General features: G+C 34.5%; 2 protein-coding genes across 2 annotated transcripts; one reads left to right on the top strand and one right to left on the bottom strand.

Moving 5' to 3' along the window:
• Positions 1–10179: 10179 nt before the first annotated feature.
• Positions 10180–13480, top strand: LOC103842743 (sterol 14-demethylase). The gene is made up of 3 exons (XM_009119407.2): positions 10180–10820; positions 11059–11546; positions 11745–13480. The coding sequence occupies exons 2-3, from the start codon at positions 11076–11078 to the stop codon at positions 12744–12746; spliced, it is 1473 nt and encodes a 490-aa protein (XP_009117655.1). The 5' UTR covers positions 10180–10820; positions 11059–11075; the 3' UTR covers positions 12747–13480.
• Positions 13481–13752: 272 nt separating this feature from the next.
• On the bottom strand, positions 13753–14498 carry LOC117125741 (F-box/kelch-repeat protein At3g13680-like). The gene is made up of 2 exons (XM_033276504.1): positions 14287–14498; positions 13753–13945 (listed from the first exon to the last, which is right to left on the bottom strand). Exons 1-2 carry the CDS (start codon positions 14496–14498, stop codon positions 13753–13755), a joined length of 405 nt encoding a protein of 134 aa, XP_033132395.1.
• Positions 14499–18124: the final 3626 nt, after the last annotated feature.

Below are 18124 nucleotides of genomic sequence, written 5' to 3'. Positions count from 1 at the left end.
ATTGTATTAATGTATGCTTAACTCTTTTCATGAAAAATGAGCATCGTTCAATGGTTTTTATCAATTAATTTAGTAAAACTTCATAATACCTCCTAAATCGATGGAATAACCACTATAAAATTATTATTTTCTTGATAAACGGAGAGCACAAAGGCTCCAAACCTCTTTGAACATCATCATATGTTAGTTCAGGATGCAACTAGGCATTAAAACAATATTTTCAAATTTTTTGAAATTTTCTCAAAATCTATGGGCTAACCCTTACAAAAATATTGAGTTTTTGGTAAATACTTTATATACTGAAGCCTATAATCTTTATTGTTGTTTTAAAATTTCAACCATATTCTACATTTGTATTAATGTATTCTAAACTCTTTTTCATGCAAAATGAGCATCGTTCAATGGTTTTTATCAATTAAATTAGTAAAACTTCATAATACCTCCTAAATCGATGGAATAACCACTTATAAATTATTATTTCTTGATAACGGAGACGACAAAGGCTTCAAACCTCTTTGAACATCATCATATGTTAGTGCAGGATGCAACTAGGCATAAAAACAATATTTTCATATTTTTTGAAATTTTCTCAAAATCTATGGGCTAACCCCTACAAAAATATTGAGTTTTTGGTAAATACTTTATATACTGAAGCCTATAATCTTTAGTGTTGTTTTGAAATTTCTACCATATTCTAAATTTGTATTAATGTATGCTTAACTCTTTTTCATGCAAAATGAGCATCGTTCAATGGTTTTTATCAATTAATTTAGTAAAACTTCATAATACCTCCTAAATCGATGGAATAACCACTATAAAATTATTATTTTCTTGATAAACGGAGACGACAAAGGCTTCAAACCTCTTTGAACATCATCATATGTTAGTGCAGGATGCAACTAGGCATTAAAACAATATTGTCATATTTTTTGAAATTTTCTCAAAATCTATGGGCTAACCCCTTACAAAAATATTGAGTTTTTGGTAAATACTTTATATACTGAAGCCTATAATCTTTAGTGTTGTTTTGAAATTTCTACCATATTCTAAATTTGTATTAATGTATGCTTAACTCTTTTTCATGCAAAATGAGCATCGTTCAAGGGTTTTTATCAATTAATTTAGTAAAACTTCATAATACCTCCTAAATCGATGGAATAACCACTATAAAATTATTATTTTCTTGATAAACGGAGACGACAAAGGCTTCAAACCTCTTTGGACATCATCATATGTTAGTGCAGGATGCAACTAGGCACTAAAACAATATTGTCATATTTTTTGAAATTTTCTCAAAATCTATGGGCTAAACCCCTACAAAAATATTGAGTTTTTGGTAAATACTTTATATACTGAAGCCTATAATCTTTAGTGTTGTTTTGAAATTTCTACCATATTCTACATTTGTATTAATGTATGCTAAACTCTTTTTCATGGTAAATGAGCATCGTTCAATGGTTTTTATCACAATTTTAGTAAAACTTCATAATACCTCCTAAATCGATGGAATAACCACTATAAAATTATTATTTTCTTGATAAACGGAGAGCACAAAGGCTCCAAACTCTTTGACATCATCATTTATGTAGTTCAGGATGCAACTAGACATTAAAACAATATTTTCAAATTTTTTGAAATTTTCTCAAAATCTATGGGCTAACCCCTTACAAAAATATTGAGTTTTTGGTAAATACTTTATATACTGAAGCCTATAATCTTTATTGTTGTTTTAAAATTTCAACCATATTATACATTTGTATTAATGTATTCTAAACTCTTTTTCATGCAAAATGAGCATCGTTCAATGGTTTTTATCAATTAATTTAGTAAAACTTCATAATACCTCCTAAATCGATGGAATAACCATTATAAAATTATTATTTTCTTGATAAACGGAGACGACAAAGGCTTCAAACCTCTTTGAACATCATCATATGTTAGTGCAGGATGCAACTAGGCATAAAAACAATATTGTCATATTTTTTGAAATTTTCTCAAAATCTATGGGCTAACCCCTATAAAAATATTGAGTTTTTGGTAAATACTTTATATACTGAAGCCTATAATCTTTAGTGTTTTTTGAAATTTCTACCATATTCTACATTTGTATTAATGTATGCTTAACTCTTTTTCATGCAAAATGAGCATCGTTCAAGGGTTTTTATCAATTAATTTAGTAAAACTTCATAATACCCCCTAAATCGATGGAATAACCAATATAAAATTATTATTTTCTTGATAAACGGAGAGCACAAAGGCTCCAAACCTCTTTGAACATCATCATATGTTAGTTCAGGATGCAACTAGGCATTAAAACAATATTGTCATATTTTTTGAAATTTTCTCAAAATCTATGGGCTAACACCCCTACAAAAATATTGAGTTTTTGGTAAATACTTTATATAATGAAGCCTATAAACTTTAGTGTTGTTTTAAAATTTCAACCATATTCTACATTTGTATTAATGTATGCTAAACTCTTTTTCATGTAAAATGAGCTTCGTTCAATGGTTTTTATCAATTAATTTAGTAAAACTTTATAATACCTCCTAAATCGATGGAATAACCACTATAAAATTATTTTTTTCTTGATAAACGGAGAGCACAAAGGCTCCAAACCTCTTTTAACATCATCATATGTTAGTTCAGGATGCAACTAGGCATTAAAACAATATTTTCATATTTTTTGAAATTTTCTCAAAATCTATGGGCTAAACACCTACAAAAATATTGAGTTTTTGGTAAATACTTTATATACTGAAGCCTATAATCTTTAGTGTTGTTTTAAAATTTCTACCATATTCTACATTTGTATTAATGTATGCTAAACTCTTTTTCATGGTAAATGAGCATCATTCAATTGTTTTTATCAATTAATTTAGTAAAACTTCATAATACCCCCTCAATCGATGGAATAACCACTATAAAATTATTATTTTCTTGATAAACGGAGACGACAAAGGCTTCAAACCTCTTTGAACGTCATCATATGTTAGTGCAGGATGCAACTAGGCATTAAAACAATATTGTCATATTTTTTGAAATTTTCTCAAAATCTATGGGCTAACCCCTACAAAAATATTGAGTTTTTGGTAAATACTTTATATACTGAAGCCTATAATCTTTAGTGTTATTTTGAAATTTCTACCATATTCTACATTTGTATTAATGTATGCTTAACTCTTTTTCATGAAAAATGAGCATCGTTCAATGGTTTTTATCAATTAATTTAGTAAAACTTCATAATACCTCCTAAATCGATGGAATAACCACTATAAAATTATTATTTTCTTGATAAACGGAGAGCACAAAGGCTCCAAACCTCTTTGAACATCATCATATGTTAGTTCAGGATGCAACTAGGCATTAAAACAATATTTTCAAATTTTTTGAAATTTTCTCAAAATCTATGGGCTAACCCTTACAAAATATTGAGTTTTTGGTAAATACTTTATATACTGAAGCCTATAATCTTTATTGTTTGTTTTAAAATTTCAACCATATTCTACATTTGTATTAATGTATTCTAAACTCTTTTTCATGCAAAATGAGCATCGTTCAATGGTTTTTATCAATTAATTTAGTAAAACTTCATAATACCTCCTAAATCGATGGAATAACCACTATAAAATTATTATTTTCTTGATAAACGGAGACGACAAAGGCTTCAAACCTCTTTGAACATCATCATATGTTAGTGCAGGATGCAACTAGGCATTAAAACAATATTGTCATATTTTTTGAAATTTTCTCAAAATCTATGGGTTAACCCCTACAAAAATATTGAGTTTTTGGTAAATACTTTATATACTGAAGCCTATAATCTTTAGTGTTCTTTTGAAATTTCTACCATATTCTACATTTGTATTAATGTATGCTTAACTCTTTTTCATGAAAAATGAGCATCGTTCAATGGTTTTTATCAATTAATTTAGTAAAATTTCATAATACCTCCTAAATCGATGGAATAACCACTATAAAATTATTATTTTCTTGATAAACGGAGAGCACAAAGGCTCCAAACCTCTTTGAACATCATCATATGTTAGTTCAGTTTTTAATTGAAATCATTTTCAATGAAATTATGTGTACGAATTAGAAATTATCTATAATATATCTTAGATTTTGTATTTAATCATTTACTCATGAAATCTATTAGACTTAATTTCAAATGACACCATATAATAGTGATTTAGTTTTGAATAAAATGATTTTTAATGAACTATTTGAGCTTAACTGAAGAACACTATATTTAGAAATCTATGACACATGATTTACAAAGTAAAGATCTGATAACATTTAGTTCTAAAACAAAATCAAAAATCATTAAATGAATAATACCAAATTATGGTTAAATTTAAACTTTTAAAAGTCCATCATTATATAGCACCTCTTTAGTTTTAAATAACGTTAAATTAGATTTTAGTAACACTAAATTTTAAAATATATTAAATATTTAAAAAATACAAAATCCAATAATAGTAAATTTTAAATCAATGTCATTAATAGAAAAAGCAACATATAGTCGTTAGATTTGGACTATATTAAAATCCTCTCTCTCTTTTTTTTTTTAAACAAAGAACATTTATTCTTAAACAACTCCTAAAAAATGTCTTTGAATCATAAATACATCACTGAGAGAGTTCTGCATCATCCGATTGCAATATATATATCTCACTGTCAGATTTGGTTCTTGTTACAACAATCAAACATAGTAGAGAACTAGAACCTCAACCAATAGGATCACTCAAACGAAAATATAAGAAGGCGGTCGATTGGAAAAACATAGTGTCTCTGAGAACTTGAAACTTAGCAAAACGGTCATCATCAACATCAGCTGTGGTATGTCATCATCTCTTTGGATATTTTCTTCTGATTTGTAATAATGTTCTAGGATTCTTAATTGCTTATCTTAGATTTCTGTTTTTCTTCAATGATTTATAGGAGACAATGGGCAAGACAGTTAACGTTAAGTGGCTTCCGGCCTGGTGTGAACGCAGTGGAGGTTAGACAGCTTTTGGAGAGTATCACTGGTTCGGAAACTATTCATGCGATCAGGCTTAAACTACATATTTTACATCATGTTCACTAATTGGTTAGTCATCTGCCATTATTTTAAAGTTTCCCTATGAGCGCAAGGTTGATTTCAAAAATAATCAATAGTTTCCCTTATATTATCTATGGAATCTGGGTTTTCATATTCATCAAACACCAACAGCCTTGCCCTTGTTGTTGATCCACCTCCAAAAATCGATTTGCCTTTTGAGATTTTGTTTAGTGTTAATTCATTGGTGCATAATGCGTGTTTGCCTGCCATAAGTCTTGATACTGAGTTTTATCTGTTTCTTGTTCCCAAAACACACGACAGAGTGCATTCATTTATTATGCTCTTTAAAAGTTATTGTGCCTTAGAAAATGTCTGTATGCTCATGTTGCTTGGCTCACCCAAGAGTACTCAGAATGGAAGAAGGAAGAAAAGTCTAAGCAATCGACTTTAGAATATAAACTTGGACTTTTTAATATAAGTAGGGTTAAAGTTACACCAACTAGAGTGTACTTCTCTGGACCGGAGCCTTATGAGTCAAATCGTGTCTTTAGATACTATGACGAAATTGTTGATATTCTCTAAAGACTCGATTTTGACTCATGAGGCTTCAGTCCAGAGAAGTACACTCGCGTAGGTTTAATTTTGACCTATGCATATTAAAAAGTTCACGTTGATAGTCCAAAGTTGATTTCGTAGGCTTTTTTTTTTCCATTCCAAGGACTCTTTGGTTAGCCAAGCAACATGCTCATAGGAACATTTTCCAAGGCATAATAACTTTGGAAGAGCATAATGAATGAATGCTCTGTCGTGTGTTTTGGGATCAAGAAACTGATAAAACTCAGTATCAAGACTTGTGGGAGGAAGACATGCATTCTGCACCAATGAATTAACATTGAACAAAATCTCAACAGGCAAATCAAATTCTGGAGGTGGATCAACAACAGGGGAAAGGCTGTTGGTATTTGATGAATATGAAAACTCCGATTCCATAGTAAAGATAATATAAGGGGAAACTGTTGATTATTTTTGAAATCAACCTTGCGCTCATAGGGAAACTTAAAAAGAAAAGGCAGATGACTAACCAATTAGAGAACATGATGTAAAATCTGTAGTTTTTATCCATTCATCAAATCCATCTCTGCTGAAGTTTAACTTCTGATACTCATCATCAACATGTTGGTTCTGTTTTTCATATATTTTGGGACCTCCTTTTAACTGAATCAAAAGAAGCTTTGAAGCCTTTTCTTGTGAGAGATGCCAATTGATTTGCCTGATGTTCTCAAAAGGTATCTTCATTTGGTAGTTTCACCCAAATGCACCGAGAAATGCAGGTTATGGTTGCCACTTCCAACAGTACCACAAACACTGAACAGATATCTGAGTTTCTCGGGCGAACCCAAAAATCCAAAGTACATGAGTAAACCATCAACATCATGTTCCATTGAATCTATGTCTTTACTGTCAGTTTCATCTTTCCATTCATAAAATTTTGAGATGATAGGGTGTGTTGACTTTGGTGGATCGCGTGAGGAGTTTCTTTGCATGTGTCTTCCTATCCATTCATCAAATCCATCTCTGCTGAAGTTTTACTTCTCATACTCATCATCAACATGTTGGTTCTGTTTTTCATATATTTTGAGACCTCCTTTTAACTGAATCAAAAGAAGCTTTGAAGATATTTCATATAATTTTAATATTAAATATTTATTTTATGTAATATATAGTTGTTTCTTCATCACTATTATATATATATTACAAAAAATACAAAATAAATTTTGTTTTATTAGTTATATTTTAAAATCTAATAAAATCACTATAAGATAAAAACATAAAATACCATAAGATATTAGAGAGCTCTAATAATTGACCACTTTCTTTAAAAACACATTTTAACCATAACACGGAATTTGATGTTTTGGTGTTCAATTCTTTTATTTATCTCCAATCACAACACCATTTCTTATTATTTTTATTTTTTGTATTTCTAACATATTGATTATTTTAGTTGACTAATTACATTTTATCACATTAAATTGTTTTTAGAAAACATTAAGATCACAGTATATTTTTTTATTACAATTGATATAACTGATAATTGATTATATTATTAATTAAAATAGAAATAAAATAATATTTTTAATGTGAAAATAAAAATATAAATTAAAATAGTATGATATTTATTTGAACTAAGTTTAAATTAATTAATAATATTAACATAACTATAAATAAATGAAAAATAATAAAATACATTAGTTTAATATTTGGTGTGATGAAATTTGTGTAACAAATCACCAAATTTAGTGAAATAATATAATTTTTGGAGTTCTATTCAGGGGCGGACGCACATAAGAGGTGAGTGAGACATGTGCCCCATGCTATTTTGTCTTTTTTCCTGAGAAATTAGTTCTAATTTTACATTAGTGCTTTTAATTTTAATATTCTTTCCTATATGAGTCTCATAATATAAGTTTGCCCCATACTATATAAGGATTTGGATCCATCCACGGTTCTATTATAGATGAAATCACACCAAATTTAGTGTTTTGTAATGGATCTTGGAAAATGATGCTATGTATAAGCCTATTTTTCCCCAAAAATATGATGCTATGTGCTTGGTCGTTGGCTTCACCTAAGATTACTCAAAATGGTTCAACCTTTCATAATATTTATACTATTAAAACAGAAGTCATGACTTAATTCATGTGCGATTTTTTTTTATTTGGACCACCCATAGAAAGTTGTTTAAATTATTTTTTGTATAAATATTTCAGCTATTTGAATATTCTATAACAAACAAATCAAATATATATTCCTATATTTTCTCTCAAATTGTATCTGGATAAAAAAAATTCATATCTTTTTTACAATATAAAATATATTTCATTTTTCATTAAAATAAAGCTTTCAAATATTTAATCAATTTTGTATTTGTTTAAAATTAATGTATATTTCATTTTTCACTTAAACAAAATTTAAATTTTTTAGTTAATTTCGTGTTTATTTGAAATTTAAATATATATTTCATTTTAACTAAGACAAACTTTTAAAATATCTAATTAATTTTTCTAATTATAACTAATCTCATATACAATATTTTACTAAATTTATGATACTAATTTAATATAATAATTTTTAATTAAATTTTTGATCCTTAATCAATAAGATTTTACAATTTAGAATTTTATATCACATGATTTAATATATGCTATCATTAAAAATTCAAAATTTATAAATTAAGTTATTGTATGTGAACTATAAATTTGTTATGTTTTAAAATGTTATATTAAACAATTTGTAATATGTTAAATATTAGAGTTAGCCATGTAAAATAAATAATTATGTGCATAAAAATGAAAATAATCATCCGCACGGTTCGAGATCTAGTCTTTTGTTATATGTGACTATGTGAGCAATGCGCCACTAACAAGGACGTCAAAATATTGACGAACAAATCCAACAGACGTAAACAAAGTGCGTAACATATTGAAGATATCCTCCTCGTCCAGCATGCATGTGAATCCCACTTACTGCGACGTTCTTCTCTACGTAAAGTAGTTTGAGCTGGGTCTTGTCATATCCCAAACCAAGTAGTGAGTCCCTCTTCAAGATGTTTATCAGGAAACTGACATGTCATGGTTGCTCTCCGTGACGACGTGAATTGGCTTGCTCCATATAGAGTGTACTGTTGCTTGGAAGGCATACCGGATCAGAAAAGTCTTGGTGGGTGTCAGTCTATAATTGGAGAATCTCAATGATTTTACTCCATACCGTGGTGTTTAGGCTATAAAATAATTGTCACAATTAATAAAGTTTTGGTGGGGGTCAGTTTAGGATTGGAGATAATCTCAATGATTTTACATGATTTTAGAAGAGTTGACAATCATTTTTGTTTAAAAATCCTTCTTGTAAAATCACATCATCATGGATTGTATTTGAAGAGACTTTAAAGTAAATAAATTAATATATTCTGAAAATATGTATAACACATAAAAATCGAGACTTTCATATCAGTGTGCTCTGGTTTTGATATTCTTCCTTACCCAGCCACCAGTCTCTTCTCCACATCACCTCCTCCTCTCTCCTCCTCACCTAGCCACCACTCTCTTCTCCTCATCAACCCCACCTCTTGCTCTCCCCTCCACACCGAGCCACCTCTTCCTTCCGTTCAAAGCGCCACCAATGAGCCTAATCCGAAGATTTCAGCTTTTCTTATCTCTACTTCGCTGATACTCAATCCCTCGTGCTCTACGAAGTTAGTCGCCAGCCTGGTTCCATCCTCTCATGGACTCAAAGTAGCCTCGTCGTCGATTGTGGTATATTCAGTTCAATAACAATGCTGCCATTTTCAAAATAAACCCAGATTTTGATGGTTTCATCCAACGATGACGATATGACTATATGAGATACTGATCCCAACATAGGAGGGAGGTGATCGTGTCGGTATGTTGTCTAAGAGTCATTGTACATTCCACTGTATTCAGATCCCACACCTTTATTGTTTTATCAACAGACCCAGAGTGTAGTCACTGACCTCCAACAATAAATCATGTGACTTCACGGCTATGGCATCCCTCCAGAGATGTGAGATATGTGAAAGGATCAGACTCGGTGTCAGTTGCTTCACAGACATATAAGCTACCAGACTGAAGAAAAGTAATTTACTTTTGATACGTGGTGAAAACATGGAGCTTGGTCAGGATTCTGATATTGGTGGCCACATACTTTTACTTCCCCAAGCATTTTATTTTTCCAGTTTTAGATGCTCAATTCACACTATTTAATTTCAAATGGTTTCTTAGGTGACGTATATTGTTGAAGTTGCACGGACATTGGGCTCAATGCCTAGAGTCTATCGTGTTAAATATTTACATTTCAGTTAAATCACCTAGACAATTCTAAAAACTTCAGAAAATATCTTACCAAATCACCTATAAACTTCATTTTTATCTTTAAACTTTTATTAAAATCACTCAAACAACTTCAAAATTCCATCAAAATTAAAACACTCCAAAATCTCCTAAAACACTTCCCCCCCCCCCCCCCCCCCCAAGTGTTTTTCGTTACAAATTGACTTGATTTTTACTTGAAAATTTTAACATATTTAAAAATATTTCTGGTTCGGAGTGTTTCACAAGGCATCTAACAATTACAAGATCAAAAGTGTGAACAGTAAAGCCTAATCCAGAATATGTTCCAGTGACTCATAAAGTCTCCTATCCTAAATCAAAAACAGTTACATAGGACCTTAAAAGATCACGGGTGGACCTGTAAAGGGACCTGTAAAAGATCAAAAACAGGCTGTAAGTGGGTCTTCCGTACTAAAGTTAATTATGATGGATCCTTTGATGAGCTCAAAGCGGGCTTCGTTGCTAAAACATTCAATCAAGAAGAATGGATTGACTATCTAGACAACTACAGTCAAATATACAAATGCCTTCAGTCCAAACTATTCTACATATGGCGAAGGACGAGGCTAGTAACAAGACACAGGGTGCACATGCACCCATAGTTTTACAAAAGGTAATGTAATGTCACCATAAGTGACAGTACAGAAGAGATTAATAAAAAATAATGTCACCATAAGGTGTCCATTTCTCATCCATCTCAGCCCATCTTTATTTAGAACCGCTTTGCTCTTCTCCAAAATGATTCAACCTAAAGCAAGCCCTTAAAATTATTTGGCTATATAAGCTGTAATCATTTGTAATAACATATTAAGAGAGAAAGTTAATTTCTGAAACTTGGGTCATCTTCATCGATTAACTCCTCCAAAGTAAGCTTATTGGAATCTCCTCTTACACGAACCAATAACAGTGCTTTTCGTTTCTCTAAGCTTTGTGTATCAGATCTTCACTTAATTGTTCTCGTTTTTTTCGTATAAAGTCTTAAACATTATTATCAGTCAAGAACCAATCTGATCTAATCATGCATGGGGATTCAAATGGCAAAACACACTACTCTCTTCCTCTGCATGTGTGATTCTGACTTTTTATTTTTAATGAACGTCACAGTTTAAGACAACGAAAAAATGGAACTGGATACGGACAAGTTGTTAAAGACGGGTTTGGTTATAGTGGCGACACTTGCTATATCCAAACTCATCTTCTCCTTCTTCACTTCCCATTCCAGGAAGAAGCGTCATCCTCCCACTCTTCAAGCTTGGCCTCCGTTGATCGGAAGCCTTATCCGGTTCTTGAAAGGCCCTGTCGTAATGCTTAGAGATGAATACCCTAAGCTTGGAAGTGTGTTCACAGTGAATCTTCTTCATAAAAAGATGACTTTTCTCATTGGTCCTGAAGTCTCAGCTCATTTTTTCAAAGCTCATGATTCTGTTCTCAGCCAGCAGGAAGTTTACAAATTCAACGTGCCTACTTTTGGCCCTGGAGTTGTTTTCGATGTCGACTACACCGTTCGTCAGGAACAGTTTCGGTTCTTCAGCGAGGCACTCCGAGTCAACAAGCTGAAGGCTTACGTGGATATGATGATTACTGAAGCTGAAGTATATTAACATTTTTTAGATCATTTTGCCATATTACATACAATTTAAATATGATTATTTATAGCTTGTTTTGGCATATTACATACAATTTTTTGGATCTTTTTAGCCTTTTTAAATTATTTTAGCCATAGTATTGATTTTGGCATATTACATATATACAATTTAAATATGAATATAGCTTGTTTTCTTACGTGGCAGGGTTTCTTCTCGAACTGGGGAGAGAGTGGTGAAGTTGATCTTAAGGAAGAGCTAGACAGTCTCATCATCTTGACTGCAAGTAGATGTCTACTGGGTCGAGAAGTACGTGACCAGCTTTTTGATGACGTCACTGCTTTGTTCCATGATCTTGACAATGGAATGCTTCCCATAAGTGTTCTCTTCCCCTACCTCCCTATTCCAGCTCACCGTCGGCGCGACCGTGCTCGTGTAAAGCTTTGTGAGATTTTCTCAAACATCATGTTGTCGAGAAAACACTCTGGCAAATCAGAGAACGACATGTTGCAGTGTTTCATCGAGTCAAAGTACAGAGACGGTAGACAGACAACCGAGTCCGAGGTAACGGGTTTGCTCATCGCTGCTCTCTTTGCAGGACAGCAGACGAGCTCCATAACTTCCACGTGGACCGGTGCTTATCTGATGAAATACAAAGAGTACTCGTCCGCTGCCTTGGATGAGCAGAAGAAGCTGATTGAGAAACATGGAGACAAGATTGATCACGACATCTTATCCTCGGAGATGAATGTTCTCTACCGTTGCATTAAGGAAGCGTTGAGGCTTCACCCTCCGTTGATCATGCTGATGAGAGCCTCGCACAGTGACTTCAACGTAACGACCCGAGATGGGAAAACGTATGACATCCCAAAGGGTCATATCGTTGCAACCTCGCCTGCTTTTGCAAACCGCTTGCCGCATATCTTCAAGAACCCGGACAGCTACGACCCGGATAGATTCTCCCCGGGAAGAGAAGAGGACAAAGCCGCAGGGGCATTTTCGTACATTTCGTTCGGTGGAGGTAGGCATGGTTGTCTTGGAGAGCCCTTTGCTTACCTCCAGATCAAAGCCATATGGAGTCATCTGTTGAGGAACTTTGAGCTTGAGTTGGTTTCACCCTTCCCTGAGATGGACTGGAACGCTATGGTTGTTGGCATTAAAGGCAATGTGATGGTGCGTTACAAGCGGCGTCAACTTGTCTTAGACTAACGTGGTATTTGGCTATTTGCAACCTTTGGTTTCTGTATATGTCTCTCTCTGGTTTTAGTTCTGTGGTTGAATGTTTCTGCTTCTTGAAATTGTTCTTTCTCTTTAATATTCACTATGTTCGCGTGTGTTGTAATGTGGACAAAAATACCGATTCCTAAATTGGATTTGCCTTAAGATACTATTTTTGTCTGGCTTTGTTGTATTGTTTGGTCCAGTTTTCCTGTTAAATGAGTAGGTTTAGTGTCAACTCTTCTTCCTCGAACGAATTGATCTAGTGACAAAAATAGAGTAAATATTGTCATTGCCCAACCATAGATTTGTTTGAAATATTATCTTCACTATACAAAGTCCCTACATTCCAATTATTGAAAAAATCATCTTTAGGGCAGATCACATTCTTTTTAAGCTTCATTATAAATGTCTTTTTACATTATTTTTTCTATTTTTACCTTTGTTTTTAATTTATTAATAAAACCAAAGAAAAAATTATATTAAAAAGATGTAAAACAGAAAATTAGACAATTTTCTTAATTCTAATGCAAAAACTTTAAACAACACTTATTATAAAAATGAGGGAGTATCACTTTTACAACTACTTTCTTTTTGTAAATGGAATAGATGTATGCAATAAACAAAAATTACAAGAACAATATTGGAATAATACATGTTGATTTTTAAAAATATATACCAGATGTTAAAATATAAAAACTGAGAAACTTAAACATAATTTACCACTAAAATAAATAAAAAATGGGGTCAAATCATGCAAGGAACTGATTTAAGCATCGCCCCCTTTCCATGTTCACGGCTGCAGTTGCAGTTGCCCTGAGCTTGGAACATAAGGGCACACAATTGGCAACCGAATACCGGGAACTTAAAACCAAATTTCTCACTTTCCCATGATTCGGAACCACTCCCAGATTCACAGGTTTGGAGTATCCATCTTGTCCAATTATGTTAGCTCTTTGGTTAGAACAGGTCTCGGTCCATGGTTGTCGAAATATATCTAGATCGTGACCCACAGCAACTTGCTTTTCCTCGTGATGAAGAAATTCCCAGCTAGATCATCAACAAAAACAGAGATGGACTTCACGAACTTGATCCACGAAACTGCACCTGGATCAATCTTATTTGTGACCCAAATCTCCACTGCATGGGCATTCACCCAGCTTACATGCAAGACCGCAAGCTTCTCCTCTCTAACACAAGAGAGAGAGACACAAATTTATCTAAACTATGAGATTTAGATGGTGGAGGCAGCCTCTTTCCAAATCTCTCTGCTGTAAAATCAAAAGAGATTATCTCCTCAGGTCTATTTCTTCAAAGTCACACCTCGTTGATAATAATCTATATTTCAGTCGGGACTGACGTTAAAAACCTTCCACGAATCAGAATTCAAATAATATATTTCGTACCAAAAAACCAGGTCTTCGTTGATGCTTCCAAGATCACCATTGGTGTCATACTCGCCAAAAATCCTCAAGATTTTGTAATTACGATTCTTTTCATATCCGATAGCATATCTGATATCTGTCTTCACTTCGGTAAGTGTTTCTTGGCTGGATCCACCTTGTTTGCCCCCAAATAAGGATTCCACACCAAAATCTTGAACTTGTCCTTGGTGATGCATAGCAATAAGCCTTCACGGTGAAATACTTGAGTAATCTCTACTTGGTCAAGTATACTTACTTGCTTTATAGATGGATCAACGAAGTCTCTTTCGTTTCCAATTCCTTGAAGATCAAATTTCATCGAACAAACCTTATAATCCTTCAGCAAGAACCCTAGAAACTGTTTCCTTCCTGCTGATGCTTGTTAATCTTTTACCAACCGCTTGTGTTACACAACGATCACAGTGTGTTACACACGAGTTCGAGAGAAAGAATAAGATAGACGTTTCAGGCTTATAAACTTTACTGAAAATACTTTTGTATTATTGAGATTTGGTAATATGTTTACAACAGATGATTGATCTTTATATAGAGATCGAATCAATACAAGTATAAGAGACACAACTCTTTATACTAAAGGACACAACATGAAGAGTTACAACTCTTTGTGTAATAACATAAATAACTAACTTATGTAAATGTATCAAGGAGAGATTAGATTATATAGTTTAACACTCCTCCTTAATCATATCTCGACTTGACTCCAAGCTGCTTCCTTAGATCTTCAAATCTTGAACCGCCAATGCCTTTGTGAGAATGTCTGCGAGTTGATCATCCCCTTTGCAATACTTCAGTTCAATGATTCCCTTTTGCTCAGCTTCCCTCACGAAATGGTACTTGATCTCTATGTGCTTCGTCCTTCTGTGTTGCACCGGATTCTTCCCAATTGCTATTGCTGATTTGTTGTCACATAAGATCGGAATGCCTCCTTCAAACTTCTGACCAAAGTCTTCAAATAGTCTTTGTAACCACACTGCTTGATTTGCTGCTGCACACACGGCTATGTACTCTGCTTCAGCTGTTGATTGCGCCACTGTTTGTTGCTTGCTTGACTGCCAACAAAACATGGCTGATCCAAGAGTAAACACATAACCTGAAGTGCTTTTCTTGTCTTCCTTAGAACCACCCCAATCGCTGTCTGTGTAGCCTAGAAGTCTTGGTTCTTTCACGCTTGTGAAGTACACTCCAAAGTTTGATGTTCCTTTGACATATCTTAACACCCTCTTAGCTTCTTGGTAGTGCTTCATGCGAGGTGATGACATGTATCTTGAGAGATAGGCGCTTGCATACATCACATCAGGTCTTGATGCACACAAGTACAAAAGCCCTCCAATGATGCTTCTATACTTAGTCGGATCTCCATACTCCTTGTCATCTTCAACTCCTTTTCCTTGTGGTGTAAGTGGGTTGCTTACACTCTTGCTGTCTCGCATCCCAAACTTGTCTACAAGTTTGTTTGCATACTTTTCTTGTGAAAGAAATATGCCTCCATTGTCTTGAATTACTTCCATTCCAAGAAAGTAGTTCAACAATCCAAGATCCACCATCTCGAATTCTTTCTTCATGTTCTCCTTGAATGTGTTGATGCTCTGAATGTTGCTTCCTGTGATGATTATATCATCCACATATAGACTCACGATCAACACACCTCCTCCTTGCTTCATGATGTATAAGGCCGCATCATTCATACTCCTCTCAAAACCGTTTTGAAGAAAGTATGAATCTATCCTTCCATACCATGCCCTTGGGGCTTGCTTTAAACCATATAAAGCTTTGTGTAGCCTTAACACCATGTGTTCCTTTCCGTGTGTCACATACCCAGGCGGTTGTGTGACATACACTTCTTCCTTGAGATCGCCATTGAGAAAGGCTGACTTCACATCCATCTGATACAATCGCTACTTCATCTGAGCCGCATAAGCAAGTATGGCTCGTATTGTATCATGTCTTGAGACAGGAGCAAACGTCTCAAGGTAGTCAACACCATACTCTTGAGAGAATCCTCTTGCAACTAGCCGCGCCTTGTGCTTGATGTGATTGCCATTTGCATCGGTCTTGATCTTGTAGATCCACTTCACACTTATCACATTCTTCTTCTTTGGCTTGTCCACTAGTTCCCACGTCTTGTTCTTCTCAATCATGGCTATCTCCTCATTCATTGCTTCTCTCCATTCCTTGGTACCACACGCTTCATCATAAGTGTATGGTTCTTCATTTGCATGAAGACAAGCTTCTATAGCTTGAGCCGCTTCATCAAGCTCTACTCTCGGTGCCCTTTCCATGATATCAACCATGGACTTGAACTTCCTTGGTGCCTCAGAAGTATCTTCATCTCCACTACTAGTATCATGATCATCATTTTGAAAAAAAAACAGGACTGAAAGTACCTCCAAATTGTTCCTCAGGGCTGGATGCACCTTCGGTTTGTTCCTCAGGACTGGATGCACCTTCGGTTTGTTCTTCAGGCGAGTGAGAGTCTTCCATAGACAACTCCAATGTCTTCCTCACTTCTTCTTGCCTTTTCCAATCCCACTTCTTTCCTTCTTCAAACTCGACATCTCTTGATACTTCAATCTTCTCATTCTCCAGGATGAGAACTCTATAGCCTTTGGATTGATTGCTATATCCAACAAAGACTCCACGCTTTGCCTTGACGTCTAGCTTCCTCCTCTTTTGATCCGGAACATGTATGTAGCATATGCTACCAAACATTCTCATGTGTGACACATCTGGCTTGTGTCCACACCACTTCTCTATAGGAGTGACATCTTCCTCTATCGCCTTTGATGGTAGACGGTTTTGAAGGTATGAGGCAGTGTATACCGCTTCTGCCCATAACTTGAGCGGTAAGTCTTGTTCTGCCAACATAGATCTAGCCATCTCCACCAAGGTCCTATTCATGCGCTCCGCTGCACCATTTTGTTGTGGTGAATAAGGCAATGTGACTTGCTTATTGATTCCTTCCTCTTCACAGAACCGGTTGAATTCTCGTGAAGTGAACTCACCACCTCCATCTGATCTCAGTGTCTTGATGGTACAATCCGATTGCTTCTCCACCATTGCTTTGAACTTCTTGAACAGTGAGAATGTCTCTGACTTTTGCTTCATGAAGTATACCCAACACATGTGAGTATGATCATCCAAGAATAGCAAAAAGTATCGGCTTCCATCAACAGATTGATGCTGCATCGGCCCACATACATCCGTATGTACAATCTCAAGCTTCTCTCTTGTCTTAGTTTGAGATTCTTTTGGGAAGCTTTTGCGTGATTGCTTTCCAAGTCTACACGCTTCACATGCTTCCTTCTTGACTTTAAACTTTGGTAATCCCTTTACCAAGTCTTTGTCTTGCATTTGTTGCAACCTTTTGTCGCCTACATGACCAAGTCTCTTGTGCCATGTCTCCATCTTTCCTTGCTCACTAGCGCTCATGGCTTCTTCTACCTGAGCCGAACTCATCCTGATCCGATAGCTTTTGTGAGTCATTGGGATATCCATTATCCTCCTTCCTTTTGCATCATCTATGATGCATCTCTTCTCTTGGAAACTCACCCGGTATCCGCTTGAAACAATTTGTGGAACACTCAACAAATTTTTCGCCAAACCCGGAACCAAGAACACATTTCTGATGGTCTTCTTGCCACCTTTAGTCATGACGGTAATGTCTCCTTTACCGGCAGTCATGACTGTGCTTCCATTTCCAATCTTTATTGGAACCTTGATACTCCTATCAAGCTTTGAGAAGTAACTCTCCTCCTTTGTCATATGGTTAGTTGCTCCACTGTCTACTAACCAGACATCTTCCATCACTGTTGTTGCTGCTTCGCTCGCACTGAACAACATGTGATCTTCATTTGAATCTTCTTCGAGACTCACATGTGCCTTCTCTTTCTTCTTTGAGTAGCACTGATTTGCAAAGTGGCCTAA

Source organism: Brassica rapa, chromosome A01 (assembly GCF_000309985.2).
Source record: "Brassica rapa cultivar Chiifu-401-42 chromosome A01, CAAS_Brap_v3.01, whole genome shotgun sequence".
Classification (NCBI taxonomy): Eukaryota; Viridiplantae; Streptophyta; class Magnoliopsida; order Brassicales; family Brassicaceae; genus Brassica; species Brassica rapa.
This window is presented reverse-complemented; position numbering and strand designations above follow the sequence as displayed.

Coding starts and splice junctions, on each gene's coding strand:
- LOC117125741 (XM_033276504.1), bottom strand. CDS start 14,498: ATGAAATTTGATCTTCAAGGAATTGGAAACGAAAGAGACTTCGTTGAT. Junction 13,946..14,286: donor GCCAAGAAACACTTACCGAA/GTGAAGACAGAT, acceptor CTCTTGTGTTAG/AGAGGAGAAGCTTGCGGTCT.
- LOC103842743 (XM_009119407.2), top strand. CDS start 11,076: ATGGAACTGGATACGGACAAGTTGTTAAAGACGGGTTTGGTTATAGTG. Junction 11,547..11,744: donor TGATGATTACTGAAGCTGAA/GTATATTAACAT, acceptor CTTACGTGGCAG/GGTTTCTTCTCGAACTGGGG.